General features: G+C 47.3%; 1 protein-coding gene across 1 annotated transcript; it reads left to right on the forward strand.

Annotated features, from left to right (window-relative positions):
- The first annotated feature begins 10,821 nt into the window (after window positions 1-10,821).
- Window positions 10,822-15,123, forward strand: tmub1 (transmembrane and ubiquitin-like domain containing 1). Its single transcript, XM_080011077.1, has 3 exons — window positions 10,822-10,890; window positions 13,266-13,743; window positions 14,501-15,123. Exons 2-3 carry the CDS (start codon window positions 13,307-13,309, stop codon window positions 14,850-14,852), a joined length of 789 nt encoding a protein of 262 aa, XP_079867203.1. The 5' UTR covers window positions 10,822-10,890; window positions 13,266-13,306; the 3' UTR covers window positions 14,853-15,123.
- Window positions 15,124-17,742: the final 2,619 nt, after the last annotated feature.

Genomic DNA, 17,742 nt, shown 5'->3' on the forward strand with positions numbered 1-17,742 from the left:
ACCTATGATGTTATTTACATCCAGTAGGTGGCGCTTTGAGGCTTAAACCGCCGGTAATGAGGATGTGGTCATCTGGATCAGTCTGAAACTGGACCAATCTGGATCAGTCCGAAACTGGACCAATCTGGATCACTCTGGACCAGTCTGAATCTGGACCAGTTTGGATCAGGACCAGTCTGAAACTGGATCAGTTTCAACAGTTCACTTGGCCCTGGACCTCATGCTGCTGTGCCTTGTTGGGATAAGGGTCACCTGACTGACACTGCAGGTTGTTGGTTCTTTCTCTGTCCTCTCTCCACTTTACTTTAATTCATACAAGATGTTTATTTATCACATACATATACATGCCATCATACATATGTAGTTAAATTACATACAAGATGTTTATTTATCACATACATATACATGCCATCATACATATGTAGTTAAATTACATACAAGATGTTTATTTATCACATACATATACATGCCATCATACATATGTAGTTAAATTACATACAAGATGTTTATTTATCACATACATATACATGCCATCATACATATGTAGTTAAATTACATACAAGATGTTTATTTATCATATACAAGTTCAAGTTACCTGTGAAGGTGTGTTCTGGCTCAGTGCCAGGGAATGAGGAAGAGGAGGCAGGCGGAGGTGAAACAGTGTTTATTTATAAGTCCTTTAAATCACTGTTGCTCGTGGGCCGAAATGGAAATTCAAGGCTCGCAGGCCAATATATATAAATAGTCCCGGTGGATCCGTGGATCCCAGCTTCCCTGATCACCCGCTGTCTGTGTACGATCTTTGCCTGTACCTGCACCGGTCCCCACTGCCGGGACAGACACACATACAATTATCACTTCCTGTTTTGGGGATCAGCCTAATCAGCGGAGTCCCTCTGCTGATTAGGCTGATCCCAACCGTCGCACTAAGCTGGGCGCTGACAGCGACGAACTGTCCGCTGTCAACCCGAAGTGGTACCCCAAATACCATACCTCCCTCCGCCCAACCACACACTTCTTTGGGTTGGCACTTCGTCCACATGCTGCAAATGCCGCTCCCACGTATCGCTATGAATAATGACATCATCTAAATATGCAGCGGCAAATGCTGCATGTGGGTGCAGGACCCTGTCCATGAGTCTCTGAAAGGTTGCGGGGACACCAAACAACCCGAACAGAAGCACTCAGAATTGGTAAAGGCCTTGTGGAGTGGAGAAGACCAATTTTTCCTGGGACTGCTGGGACAAGGGAATCTGCTAGTAGTCCTTGGTTAAAACCGAGCCGTACCTACAGTAACCGGTCGAGAAGCTCGTCGACGCGGGGCATCGGGTAGGCATCGAACTTTGACACTGCGTTCACCTTCCAGTAATGGGTTATCTCCCAAATAGGAGCCTTTCTGTGTGGAGTTTGCATCTTCTTCCCGTGCTCACATGGGGTTTCCACCACCTAACGTCAGGAAGGACCCCCACCCAAAACATGCACACATCATGGTCTGACCAGCGATGGACACTCATCACCAGGTCCCCGGGCGTCAACGAATGCTGCCCACTCTCCTGGCTGTGTCCCCAGAGGAAGGACAAGCCAGGATGGGTTAAACGCAGAGGAACCATTTCACCGGCCACCATCCAAAGCGCGTGTGTGTGTTGCAAATAAAGATTCTTAATTCTTAACTAAGGGGAGGGGGCTCAACGGCGCTCTGGGAAAAGCTGGTGGATTCACCCGCTGACACTCGGGACAGGCAGCACAGCGCCACCACACGTCCACCTAGATGCCTGGCCAGTAGAAACGGGCCATTATACGCTTGAGTGTTTTTTTGTGTCCTAGGTGACCGGCCATCGGGTTATAATGAGCCGCCTGGAAGACTAAATCCCGATGCCTTTATGGACTAACGATTGGGTAACCTCTTCTCCTGACTGAGCGTCACGGTTCACTCGATATAAACTATCCCTAATCACCGCAAAATATGGGTGAGTGAGTGCAGCCTCTCGACGCACTAACACGCCATCAATTTATCTACCCGCTCAAAGGCCCCGCAAAGTGTATCGTCCCGCGATTGTTCCAGAGGAAAGTCCTCCATGGGATGGACTGAGGGTTCTGGGGAAGTTCCCACATGGGACTCCCCAGTGAGCGCAACCCCCCCCCCCCCCCCCGGGTTTCTTTCATTAGAACTTCGAAACCCGGCCAATTTGTACCCGAAGTCAGGGGGTGCGACAGGCAGGAACTAACCGCAGCCTTTATCATATGCTTTTTTTCCCTTGTAGCAAATTTTGAGCCGCACTATCAGTTAAGTGTGAATATCCCCATGCACACAAAAAATATCCACCCAAGATGCCTCTACCAAAGCCCGGGTCAAACCAGCCCGAGTCCAGCAAAGCCTGATGTCTACCCCCTTGTAACCTTACCGGCACATGGTAGGTCCCTTTTCGACCGGGGGAGGAATCCGGCGAACCGGCGCCCCGAACCACCTGGCCGACCTCCATAATTGGGCAGTCCTGGAAGTCGTGGTCGGGTTTTCCGCATCACCAGCATACCTGCCCAGGGGTCTGCCCAGCTCTCGGTGGTCCCAAGACCGCGCCGCTCAGGGTTGGGGTTAGATCGGGGTAGGAGGTGGTCTCTCTCCTCTGGTGGGCGAAGGGAGGAGAGGTGGGCCCTCCCTGGGGGTCCAGAAGAAAGGCTGGTGATGGCCACCAGGTCCACGGTGCTGGTATCGGCCAGTCCCTCGTCGACTCCCGCGCCGCGTCCTGGTGCAGGTCCCTCGGTGGGCCCCTCTCTGGCCCGGTGCTGTAGGCTCTCGTAGGGGCATAGGCCTCTGCGAAGGCTATGGCCGCTTGGAAGGAGCCTCGACGGTGGCATCTCACCCAGCTAGCGGTGCGGGCCGGGAGATTGTTCACTCCCGCCTCGATGATCTGATGCGGGTTGCACTCCTCCGGTCTGAGTCACCGCTGGGCCGCGTCCAGAAGTTGCTGGGCATGCAGGAACGGCCGGCCCGTGGTGTCATAAGGAAGTGGCGCAGGCGGTGGCCCTCAGGTGTCGTCCTGACCCGTTCTATCACCGCCCTCCGGACGACAGCGTAGCTCATCCGCTGCTCGGGCGGTAGGGCATGTGCCGCCAGCTGGGCTTCTCCTATGAGGAGTGGAACGAGCCACCACGCCTGCTTGCGGTCTGTCCACCCGGCGGCCTCGGCCATTTGTTCAAAGTTGGTGAGGAACAGATTCCTAACTCTTTGCTGATTAGGAACTGATTCCTAAAATGTAATTCAATTACTCAATGGGATTAAATCAGAGTAAATAACAGTAATATACAAAGTAGAAATACAAAATAGATGCAGTACAGTATACACCATACAGTACAGTGATGCAGTACAGTATACAACATACAGTACAATGTACAGTACTACAGTATGCAGTACAGTACACATACAGTATACATCATACAGTACTACAGTATGCTATACAGTATACATAGTACAGTATACATCATTCAGTACAGTACTGCATCATATAGTACAGTATACATCATACAGTACAGTATACATCATACAGTATACATCATACAGTACAGTATACATCATGCAGTACAGTATACAACATACAGTATACATCATACAGTACAGTATAGGCTCTGTTCTTGCCCCTACACTTTTTAACATCTACACCGCTGACATGCCTGTTGGAGAGTGCTCGCTATACACCTACGCCGACGACTCAGCCATTGGATTTGGTGACAAAGCCTTTAGTGTGGTTGAGAATGCCCTTGAGAAAGATCTCTCGCTACTGAGCAGGTACTTCCACAAATGGCATCTCAAGCTAAGCCTGCCCAAGACAGTTTGCTCAGTGTTCCATCTTGCCAATCGATGTGCGAATACCATGCTGAACATCACACTCGACGGCACCATCGTCAGGCCCAACCCTAAATATCTCGGTGTCACACTTGACCGTAGCCTCACCTTCAAGCCACACATCCAACAAGTTGCTGCCAAGATCGCTGCCCGTGTAAACCTCCTGAAGAGACTGGCTGGCACTGGATGGGGTGCAAACTTCACCACCCTGCGCACCTCAACCCTTGCCCTCGCATACTCCACGGCTGAGTATGCTGCCCCTGCATGGAGTCACAGCAGCCATACAGCCTGTGTTGATGTTGTGCTTAACACCGCCATGAGGCTAATTAGCGTTGCCCTGCCATCAACCCCTGTCGAGTTCCTCCCCATACTGTCTGGCATTCCACCTCCAGAGCTCGGTCGTAACTTCCTGACCTTGAAGCTGGCCTGCAAGAGTGCAGATGAGCCAACAAGCCTGATCCCCCCGCCTGCTGAATATGACCACCAGAGACTCAAATGCAGACACTTCTCCACCGAAGCTAGGAGACTCCTTACCACGAGCCCTCCACACCCTGGATGGATCCTTGACTGCTGGAACAAGCAATGGTCCGAGTCAACCTCCACGTTGAGGAAGTTCATCAACTCCCCTTCAACCAATCCACCTGGGTGTGACGTACCACGGAATGCCTGGGTCAACCTCAACAGACTTAGCTCTCGAGTAGCAAAGACCCAAACCTATCTGCATATGATTGGAGTGTCCGCCACAAATCTCTGTGAATGCGGAAAACCACAGACTGTTGAACACATCATTGATGAATGCCCAACCTTCAAATCACCACATGGAGTCAGCGGCCTCATTGAACTGGATGACGATACCACTTCTTGGCTAATGTCCCAATTGCCTGTGTAGCCCTACACGAACGAATGAACGAACGAACGAACGAGTACAGTATACATCATTCAGTACAGTAAGGCAGTGGTACTTGAAGTCTCATTAATCACCAACGGTACATGCGTCCTCGGTTGTAATCGTCTCCTTAAGTCCACAATCAGCTCCTTAGTTTTGCTGACGTTCAGGTGGAGGCTGTTGTCCTGGCACCAGAGTGACAGGTCAGTCACCTCCTCGTGGTAGGCCTTCTCATCGTCGTCGGTGATCAGGCCACCACCACCACCACCACCACCACGATGGTGTCGTCAGCAAACTTGATGATGGTGTTGGAGCTGGACCTGGCCACAGTCATGTGTGTACAGGGAGTACAGTAGGGGGCTGAGGACGCGGCCCTGGGGGGATCCTGTGGTCAGGGTGAGGGAGCTGGACATGTGCCTCCCCACCCTAACCACCTGGGGCCTGGCTGAGGAAGTCCAGGGTCCAGGCACACAGCGCAGTGTTCAGTCCTAGCTCCTGCAGCTTGACAGCCAGTCTGGTGGGTCTATGGTATTGAAAGCTGAACTATAGTCTATGAACAGCATCTCACATAGTCCCCCTTCCGGCCATCCAGGTGTGTGAGTGTGGTGTGCAGTACCTGTGAGACCACATCGTCCGTGGAACTGTTCGGCCCGTATGCGAACTGCAACGGGTCCAAGGTGCGGGGGAGGGGGGTGCAGATATAATCCTTAATCAGCCTCTCGAAACACTTCATGACCACCGAGGTGAGGGCCACCGGACGGTAGTCATTCAGGCAGGTTGGAGAGGCCATCTTCGGGACAGGAACGACGGTGGACCTCTTGAAGCAAGACGGGACCACTGACTCGGCCAGGGTGGTGTTGAATACCGTAGTGAGCACCGGGGCTAGCTGGTTAGCACAGGTCGTCAGTACTCGTCCAGATACGTCATCTGCCAAAAGCGTCTGGTGTCCTGTTGCTCCATCTGTAAAACCAGAAGAATTCTTACACTTTGTTCAGTCCTTGTTCCAGGTTTTGATAAAAGTTATTGAAGGTTTTCTGATGAGTATTACCATTGCTGTATCCAGGTAACTCATTTATTATTATTTTTAATATCTGAACGTATTATCTTTTATATTATTACAGCATTCCTCATTTGATTAGTAATTCTTCATTAAACTCCCAATAATCCTTAGATTGATTCTTTTTATTGTTTTTTGTTCTTTTCAGGTTTATTCTGCACTGAGTTGCTTTAAGATTGATTTGATGTACAGTCGTCAACCCTCCAACCCAGTGAACTCCACTTCTTGTGCCACATCTTGTCCTGTGCTGTCAAAGTGTTTTGAGGTTCCAGGTTGTTCCAGGTTGTTCCAGGTTGTTCCAGGTTGTTCCAGGTGCGGGGTGTCAGCAGCGTTCCTGCCTCCCGCTGTGGTTGTCCTGGTGACAGGAAACCAGGGTTTACTTCAGAGTCAACACAATGTTCTACAACCTACACCCCCCCCCACCACCACATCCTGGCGATGCTGTTCTAACCTCATCCTTGCTAATTTTCTGCACTTCTTGCTCCACTATCCCCACATCATCCACTCATCCTCTCATTTTCTTCATTCATCAACTCCTCAAAGTACTCCTTCCACCTTCTCAACACACTCTCCTCACTCGTCAGCACATTCCCATCATTATCCTTCATCACCCTAACCTGCTGTACATCCTTCCCAGCTTGGTCCCTTTGTCTTGCCAATCGGTACAAGTCATTTTCTCCTTCCTTACTGTCCAACCTCTCATACAACTCGTCCTTTTACTTTGCCATTTCTCTCTTCGCCTTGCTCTTGCATCAGCTTGTACTCCTGTCTACTTTCTCCATCTCTCTGACTTTCCCATTTCTTCTTCAACAACCTCTTCTGCTCTATGCTCTCCTGTACTTCATCATTCCACCACCAAGAGTCTTGTCTTCCTTCCTCTTCCCGCATGATACACAGAGTACCTTCTTGGCCGTCTCCCGCACCACTTCTACAGTTGTTTCCCAGTCATCTGGTAACCCTTCATTCCCACCTATCGCCTGCCTTACCTCTTCCCTTAATTGCATGCAACACGCCTCCTTTTTCAACTTCCAGCATTTTATCTTTGGCTCTTCTTTCACTCTCTTCATCTTCTTGGCCTTCAGAGTCATCCTACAGACCACCATCCGATGCTGCCTAGCAACACACTCCCCTACCATCACTTTGCAGTCACTAATCTCTTTCATATTGCACCTCCTGCATTAAATGTAGTCCACCTGTGTGCACCTTCCTCCACTCTTGTCTGTCACCCTGTGTTCCTCCCTCTTCTTGACATATGTATTCACAACAGCCAATTCCATATTTTTGGCGAAATCCACCATGTGTCCTTCCACATTCCTCTCCTTGACACCATACCCACCCATCACCTTTCTCGTCACCTATGTCTCTGATCCCTTGGCCAACATGCCCATTGAGATCTGCTCCTACGATCACTCTCTCTCCCTTGGGGACGCTCTCCACCACTACATCCAACTCTCTAAAGAATTCTTCTTTCTCTTCCATCTCACACCCAACTTGAGGAGCATATGCACTGACCACATTCATTATCACCCCATCAATGTCCAGCTTCATGCTTATCACTCTGTCCCACACTCTGGTCACCTCCAAAACACTCTTGACATATTCTTCCTTCAAGACCATCCCTACCCCGTTTCTCCTGCCATCCACTCCATGGTAGAACAGTAGTAGCCGTATCACAGCCAGGTAGTAGTACCAGGCTGTGATACTCCTGGCCTTACTCCCCTTCCACCTGGTCTCTTGTACACATAGTACATCTGCCTTCCTTCTCTCCATCATGTCAGCCAGTTCTCCCTCTTTACCCTTCAAAGTGCCAACGTTCAAAGTTCCTACTCTCAATTCTACTCTCCTACCCTTCTTCCTCTCCTGCTGTCTCCGGACACGCCTTCCCCCTCTTCTTCTTCGACCGACAGTAGCACAATTTCCGCTGGCACCCTCTTGGCTAACGGCACCAGTGGTGGTCATTGTTAATCCAGCCTCGTCCGATCCGGTATGGAAATCTGATTTGTTGTCCGCATATTTGATTTGCATGGTTTTTACGCTGGATGCCCTTCCTGACGCAACCCTCTCTATTCATCCGGGCTTGGGACCGGCACTGATGATACACTGGCTTGTGCACACCCAGTGGTTTGATTCATATACTCCATATCATATCCAGATCAATATCATACCCATATCCATATCATACCCATATCCATATCCATGTCATACCCATATATGTCGTATCCATATCATACCCATATCATATCCATAGCATACCAATTTCCATATGATATCCATATCATATCCAGTATGTCCATATCCATATCCTACCTATATCCAGATCATATCCCTATCATATAGCCATGTCATATCCATATCATATCCTTATCATATCATATCCATATCATACCCATATCCAGATAATAGCCATATCATATCCATAGCATACCCATTTCCATATCATATCCAGATCATATCCATATCATATCCATATCATGTATCCTATCCATATGATATCCAGATCATGTCCATATCATATCCATATCATACCCATATCCATATCATATCCATATCATACCCATTTCCATATCCTATCCGTATCATATCCAAATCATATCCATATATCACATCCAGAATAATGTTCATAACCACACCCATATCATATGCATATATCATATCCATATAATTTCTTATCCATATCATACCCATTTCCATATCATATCCATATCCAGATCATATCCATATCATACCCATTTCCATATCATACCCATATCCAGATCATATCCATATCATACCCATTTCCATATCATATCCGTATCATAACCATATCCATATCATATGCATATATCAAATCCATATAATTTCTTATTAATATCATACCCATTTCCATATCATATCCAGATCATGTCCATATCCATATCCATATCATATCCATATCATATCCAGATCATGTCCATATCCATATCATATCATATCCATATCCAGATCATATCCATATCATACCCATTTCCATATCATATCCGTATCATATCCATATCCAGAATAATGTTCATAACCATATCCATATCATATGCATATATCAAATCCATATAATTTCTTATTAATATCATACCCATTTCCATATCATATCCATATCATATCCAGATCATGTCCATATCCATATCATATCATATCCATATCCAGATCATATCCATATCATACCCATTTCCATATCATACCCATATCCAGATCATATCCATATCATACCCATTTCCATATCATATCCGTATCATATCCATATCCAGAATAATGTTCATAACCATATCCATATCATATGCATATATCATATTCATATAATTTCTTAATAATATCATACCCATTTCCATATCATATCCATATCATATCCAGATCATGTCCATATCCATATCCAGATCATATCCATATCATACCCATTTCCATATCATATCCAGATCATGTCCATATCCATATCATATATCCATATCCATATCATATCATATCATATCCATATCCATATCATATCATATCCATATCCATATCATATCATATCCATATCCATATCATATCATATCCATATCATACCCATTTCCATATCATATCTGTATCATATCCAGATCATATCCATATCCATATCATATCATATCCATATCCATATCATATCATATCCATATCATATCATATCCATATCCATATCATATCATATCCATATCATACCCATTTCCATATCATATCCAGATCATGTCCATATCCATATCATATATCCATATCCATATCATATCATATCATATCCATATCCATATCATATCATATCCATATCCATATCATATCATATCCATATCCATATCATATCATATCCATATCATACCCATTTCCATATCATATCTGTATCATATCCAGATCATATCCATATCCATATCATATCATATCCATATCCATATCATATCATATCCATATCATATCATATCCATATCCATATCATATCATATCCATATCATACCCATTTCCATATCATATCCATATCATATCCAGATCATGTCCATATCCATATCCAGATCATATCCATATCATACCCATTTCCATATCATATCCAGATCATGTCCATATCCATATCATATCATATCCATATCCATATCATATCATATCCATATCCATATCATATCATATCCATATCATACCCATTTCCATATCATATCCGTATCATATCCAGATCATATCCATATCCATATCATATCATATCCAGATCATATCATATCATATCCATATCATATCCATATCATGTCATACATACATCCATATCCAGATTATATCCATTTCCATCCATGCTGAGGGGTTTAGCAGATTTACCTGAAGATGATCCTCCTCCAGGTGAGTCTCTTTTTCCATGGTCTTAACCAGGAAGCCCATGACCATAAAAGGAGCTATCTTCCGCACTCCAGACGTGCTCCGGTGGGGTCGGCGCCAGGTAATCTCACAGAAATAATAATAATAATAATAATAATAATAATAATAATAATAATGTTTGACAAATGGACACAAGGTTCCCTCCTGTGAACCAGCCCAGTCCCATCCAAACACACACTGGATTCCTCTTGGGATGGAGATGGCGTTTCTGGTTTCCGAGGTGACTTGAACGCACCTCGAACTGCGCTGCATTTCTGTTGAGTTGAGATAACAGACGTAGTTATAAGTGGTAAACATGTGGATGTAAACAGCTCTGTTCTGGCAGGTTGTCTTTACTGAGAACCAGCAACACTATCCTGCTAAGATGTTCCAAAACATACTATAAATGCTGTCATAGAAATTTACAAAAATATACAAATATTTATTTCGATTCGTAAAACAGTTTGAAATGTAGTAGAATGCTACAGATATTTTAAATTATATTATATATTATAATACTTTAGTTGCATTGGATAGAAAACTACAGATGTTTGCTTTGAACCGTCATCAAAGTGTCAAATGTCTCGTCGTGAGCTCAGACGCTTTCAAATACGATACTCGACGTGCTCCTCTGCCGTCAGTCCAACTTCCGTTTCCCTGACAGGGACGTCACATCCGCTCCGACCAAACCGGAAGTGAAGCGCTGCCGTTCTCCAGCTGACTGCGCCTCCTGCTATGAGCCCTCCAGCTCCACCAGTAAGCTTCACTTTGCTGCCATAGAAATTACTATTATTACTGTTATTCATCCATCCGCCTCCTGCGGCACTTTATCTGGTTCAGCTGAACCCTGACCCGGTGCTTCAGAGCGGCTCGGTCCGCTAGCAGCTAGCAGCTGCTGGAGGTAGACCAGTCTGTCTGTCTGTCTGTCTGTCTGTTTGTCTGTCTATCAGTCTGTCTGTGGGGTAGAGTTAACTACTACTCATGTGAACATGCTTATCAATCCAGGTGATACAATGATCATTGAAACCTCAAACTACCCGGTGCTGTCCGCAGGACGTCATAACCGTCTCACTGCCTCGTCCTGCTGCCCAATCCAGCCAGTGATCACATCCGGGCTGTGGATCAATCTGATCACATTCAAACGCTGGGGTCAGAGCGCCGGCGACGGGGCACACCTGGTGTGGGGGGTGGAGTCTGTAGTTATTAGCACATGGACCTAATTTACACAAACACTGCGTAGGGAGTGTGTTCCCTCGCCCTGTAGATGATGTCATGATGATGATGGTGATGATGATGATGATGTCACCACCACGTGACACTCACACGAGAGGTGTCTGAGATCACTAGACAAGGCAACAGAATGTTTTTCAGATCAGCGCTTCGCTCGCCCGTTCTCCGCCCGTTCTCCACCCGTTCTCCCTGTCCGCTCCCTCCCTCCCCAGCTCCACGCTGCGGGAGGGAGGGGGGCAAGCCAAGCCTTGTGCCTGATGTCAGTGCACGGTCTCACCGTACCCTGACCCGTCTCCCCGGAGACCACACGTCGTTCAGCTTCTCGTCTTTGCAGCCGAGCTCCACGGTTCAGCTCGTACCTGTCGCCGTTTTTTCTGAATGTTTTGTTTTTCTCCTCGAGAAAAACAATTAAAAAAATATATTAGTGCTGAATAAATATTGGTATAATTGTATATTCGTGCTTTATTTTAATTGGTCTCCACCCCTACTTTACGGCAATGTGACCACCTCCATTCACAAACACTTCCATTCACAGCCGTACCGGCACTTTGCCGGAAATGATATGATGAGGTCGAGGGTGTGGAGATTTAGGAACGACTTCTACGGAACATCATCACCGCCTCCTGATCCCACATAACACTATTGCAGAACATTACCAGTACATTCACAGCTTTCAGTGCAAGTGGTGGAATGTGCTGCCAAATGAGCTGTTCCTTATTTTGTTGATAGTTCAGGGTTTTTCATGGAACAAAAGTCATTTTTCCAAGGCTCAGCATCCATCTTCCGTCCTGTCAGCACGTTGGCGCCTGGCACTGCTCATTTGCATAAAGTTCTCAACATCCCTTGTCGCCATTAAGCGCTCGGCTGTCCGCTGGTCGTCAACTGGATGAAGCCGAGCTCCATCTGAAATGCAGTGCAGCGTACCATCCTCCATCACGATCACATCTGATGGCGTGAAATAGCATCGAAACAGTCAGTACTGGATGTTCTCTGATGGAATACTGTTTACCTTTTAGTCATCTTTTTTTTTTTTTAAGTCATTTTGCTGGGGACCCCCTGGAAGGACCCCTGGTGTTCCCCGTAGCCCTGGTTGAGAACCACTGCTCCAGATGGACAGTTCATTGATCCGCAGCGCAGGGCAACAGGTGGTTCCCCGTTGACGGGTGGAGGACGCTGCGCTGCAGACATGAAGCTTGACTCGTGTTAAGCTGCTTATTCCACCAGAAAAGGCTGGGAATGAACGGCTGCCTGATCCTCCGGGGCGATCAGACGCTCGCTCGGGTTCCCCCGTTTTGATCTCCGTTCATGATCACTCAATTTAAAAAATGTTTAAACTTCACCTTCTGTCACATTCGGTCTTCGAAGCCTTAGTGTCGTTATGTTGATTCAGACGTGGTGCAGGAGCTGAGCCGGCGTTTGACAGAACAGTTAAACAGCAAAGTTAAAGTGGGGACTTTTAAATGGAAATATACCCAAGCCAAGCCGCTACTGAGTGATTTACTGTTCTTCTCTTGGTATAATGTTTATTATTATTATTATTATTATTATTATGATAATAATAATTATGAGCCACTGTCTTATGTAGACACAGTGGTTAACGTTTCCAAAGCTGATATGACCTTTTCCCCTTAAATACCAGTGGAACTGAGCAGTACTGATGGCTTCTAGATGTTCTGGATGTGGACGCCTTGTTTTATATTTGACTTTTACCTCGTCATAAAGACACAAGATGGATCCTAAATAACACAACACACACACACACACCTCATTTCACAGGAGCTAGGCTAGCTGATCCCCTCTGCGGCCCGGCACTGCGCTAACACAGTTAGCATTCAAGCTATATTTAGGATCAGTTAGTTCCTGGATCAGCAGAGCTGTCCTGGTTCTGCTCCGCCCTGCAGGTGCCTCGCCTCACCCTGCCGTAGTGCCTCTGAGCCCAGGCATGGCTATCATCGAGGGGGTCGGGGACGAGGTGACCCTGCTGTTCGGGGTCCTGCTGGTCCTGCTGGTTCTGGTCCTGGCCTGGGCCTCCACCCACACCTCAGACGGCCCCGACGGCCTCTTCAGCCCCGCCGACCCCGCGGCGCCGCCCCTGGCCGACGGCGCCTCCCCCAGTGAGCCCGAGCCATCCGGCCCCCCAGCCGCCTCAGGCAGCTCCCTGCTCTCCCCAGGGGCCCACAATGCCCCCCCAGGGGCCCACAGCACCCCCCTTGACACCCACGGGGCCCCCCCTGGGACCCACGGGGCCCCCTCTGGCCAGGACGACAAGCAGGGCGAGGGCGGGGCCGAGAGGAACCTGGTCCTGAGGCTGAAGTTCCTGAATGACACCGAGAGGAGGGCACAGGTCCAACCTGGAGACACTGTGGGCTACATCAAAAGGTACTACTCTACTGTACTCTACTGTACTGTAATCAACTATACTGTAATCTACTGTACCTTACGCTACTCTACTGTATGCTACTGTACTGTAATCGACTATACTGTAATCTACTGTACCTTACTCTACTATACTGTACTATACACTCTAGTCTACTGTACTTTACTCTACTGTAATCAACTATACTGTAATCTACTGTACCTTACTCTACTATACTGTACTATACACTCTAGTCTACTGTACTTTACTCTACTGTAATCAACTATACTGTAATCTACTGTACCTTACGCTACTATACTGTACTATACACTCTAGTCTACTGTACTTTACTGTACTCCAATGTACTGTACTCTACTGTGCTGTATTCGACTGAACTCCAATGAACTGTACTCTACTGTATTGTATTCGACTGTACTCTGCTGTACTCCACTGTACTCTACTGTACTGCACTTTACATGACTGTATTCTACTGTACTTTACACTACTAGACTGTACACTACTCTAGTCTATTGTACTTTACGGTATTCTACTGTACTTTAGGCTACTGTACTCTACTGAATTACACTCTACTGTACTTGACTGTGTTGTACTCTTCTGTACTCTACTGTACTGTACTCTGCTGTGCTGTACTGTGCTCTACTCAACTCCACTGTACTGTACTCTATTGTGCTGTACTCAACTCTACTGTACTGTATTGTATTCTACTGTACTACTACTAGTCCAACTCGTACTAATGGTGGTGCTGTCCTGTTCCTGCAGGACGTACTTCTCTGGCCAGGAGCAGCAGGTGCGCCTCATCTATCAGGGTCAGTTGCTGCAGGACGATGCCCAGACCGTGGCCTCGCTGCACCTCACCCACAACAGTGTGCTGCACTGCCACATTTCCCAGCATGCATCTGGCAGTGCCCCGCCCGGTGCACCGCCCACCCACCAGTTGCAGGTGGCCCTCAACGTGGGCAGCCTGATGGTGCCGCTGCTGGTGCTGATGCTGTCGGTGCTGTGGTACTGTCAGATCCAGTACCGGCAGTTCTTCACAGCACCGGCCACCGCCTCCCTGGTTGGCGTCACCATCTTCTTCAGCCTGGTGGCCTTCGGGGTGTACCGCCGTTAACAGTGCCCCCTGTTGGTTCACTGGAGCAGCACGCTGACTTTTGGCCTCTGACCTTTGACCTCGGACCAGCTGAGAGACTTTCTTTTCAAGGTTTGGTTTGTTAAAAGGAGTCGGTCAAGAGGAACGGTTTGTTTCTTTCTGTCGAGAGGATTAGTCTCACTGTGCCTGCAGACAGACAACCTTGTCTGTCTGTCTGTCTGTCTGTCTGTCTGTAGATCTAAGGGGTTGTTTCTTCCAAGATGGAAGTGTAAAATCTATTGTGTAAAATAAAATACAGCTTTTGGAGAAAAAAATAAATGATTGTTTTATTAATCTTGTTTTGAGTGCGGTGTGGACTAGGTTCATAGTGTACGTCACGTGAAAAAACTTCAGTGGAAACCTTGTAATACCGGATGAATCTTTATTATTACAAAATAATACTTAGGATTTGAACCTTTTTTTTTTTTTTACTTGACATATCAACCAGTCCATCTTTCATTTCAACTCATTTGTAGTGAATAGTATGTATACTCTGTGTGCTTCTACTAGAAGGTTCCATTCTGTTTTCAGATTCAAAAAGGGCCGTTCCAGTTTAAGACTCTTACTTTGTTGGTTTAATGCTTTGATATCTTTTTACTTTAAAACTCAGTTCTGCTGTTATTTTCACTTTGAGTTGCAGATTCACTCTTTATCCCGAGTGACAGCAGAGTCTCGAATCATTTGAGACACTTGTTCACTATGATTGGATGGTTTGAAGTCTCATTACCGCGCTGGACAGGTTCCAGGTGGACGCCTCCCTAGCTAACGAACTGAACTCTTTTTATGATGGTTTGAGGCTGGCAAAAACACCGCTAGCTCGTCGGCTAATTGGAGTTACACCGCTGGGGATAAATGCGCATTCTGTGTCTGAGCCTGACATCAGGAGGGCTCTGATACGGGTGAACATCAGGAAAGCTGCGGGCCCAGATGGCATATCTGGACGAGTACTGACGACCTGTGTTAACCAGCTAGCCCCGGTGCTCACTACGGTATTCAACACCTCCCTGGCCGAGTCAGTGGTCCCGTCTTGCTTCAAGAGGTCCACCGTCGTTCCTGTCCCGAAGATGGCCTCTCCAGCCTGCCTAAATGATGACCGTCCGGTGGCCCTCACCTCGGTGGTCATGAAGTGTTTCGAGAGGCTGATTAAGGATTATATCTGCACCACCCTCCCCCGCACCTCCGACCCACTGGAGTTTGCATACGGGCCGAACAGATACATGAACGATGTGGTCTCACAGGTATTGCACACCACACTCATGTACCTGGATGGCCGGAAGGGGGCCGATGTGAGATGCTGTTCATAGACTATAGTTCAGCTTTCAAGACCCTAGTCCCCACCGGACTGGCTATCAAGCTGCAGGAGCAAGGACTGAACACTCCGCTGTGTGCCTGGACCCTGGACTTCCTCACAGCCAGGTCCCAGGTGGTTAGGGTGGGGAAGCCCATGTCCAGCTCCCTCACCCTGAATACAGGATCCCCCCCAGGGTTGCGTCCTCAGCCTCCTACTGTACTCCCTGTACACACGACTGTGTGGCCAGGTCCAGCTCCAACACCATCATCAAGTTTTCTGACAACACCGTCATGGTGGTGGTGGTGGTGGCCTGATCACCGACGACGATGAGAAGGCCTACCGCGAGGAGGTTACTGACCTGTCACTCTGGTGCCAGGACAACAGCCTCCACCTGACAGCAGCAAAACTAAGGAGCTGATTGTGGACTTTAGGAGACGATTACAATCGAGGACGCATGTACCGTTGGTGATTAATGAGACTTCTGTGGACAGGGTGAGCAGCTTCAAGTACCTGGGAATCCACATCACAGAGGACTTAACATGGACTTTACCTACAGATACTCTGGTGAGGAAGGCGAGGCAGCGTCTTTAACACCTCAGGCAGCTGAGGAAATTCAGGGTCTCGGTGAGGATCCTCAAGTCCTTCTACTGTGGAGCAGTGGAGAGCATCCTGACAGGCAACATCACCGCCTGGTTTGGGAGCTGTACTGCTCAGGACAGGAGGGCCCTGCAGGGGGTGGTGCGTTCAGCCCAATGTACCACTGGAACTACCCTCCCTCCCTGTAGGACTTATACACCAGGAGCTGTAGTAGCAGAGCTGCAGCATCATGAAGGATCCTCACCACCCCAACAACAGACTGTTCCAGCTGCTGCGGTGGAGCAAGAGCCTCCACAGCCACACAGCGAGAACAGAGACTGAGACGGAGTTTCTACATCAAGACATAAGAACTGTCAACGCTGAGCTCACCAGGGGTCCTAACAAGAAGCACTGAGGCACTCACAGGCCCCACTGCCTTACTGTACTGTATGTAGCATACTGTACTGCATACTGTATCACTGTTCTGTATGTAGCATACCATACTGTACACTGTAGTACTGTTGTGTACTGTATACCTCCACACACACAAACCTCTCTTTACTGCACATATCTGGATATACTTCATATGTCCATTCCTTTAATTTCTATTTTGTATTCCTACTTTAGTTCGGTTAGTTAACTAGTACCTTTAGTTAGTTATTGATCAGTTAGTACTTATTGTGCATAATCTCCGGGTGCGTTTCAATAACATTGCACACAGCATGCACACATCATGGTCTGACCAGCAACGGACACTCCTCACCAGGTCCCCGGGCGTCGACGAACGCTGCCCACTGCTCCTGGCTGCCCCCCCGGAGGAAGTACGAGCCAGGATGTCAATGCAGAGGAAGCATCTCACCAGCGCCACCCAAAGTGTGTGTGTGTGTGTGTGTGTGCGTGCATGTGTTGTAGTGTGGTGTGTTGTGTGATAATTAAAGATTCTTCTTCTCTACATATATGTATGACGTATGTATATGTACATGATAAATAAACATTTTGTATGTC

The sequence above is a fragment of the Zeus faber genome, assembly GCF_960531495.2.
Source record: "Zeus faber genome assembly, chromosome: 12".
NCBI classification, from domain to species: domain Eukaryota; kingdom Metazoa; phylum Chordata; class Actinopteri; order Zeiformes; family Zeidae; genus Zeus; species Zeus faber.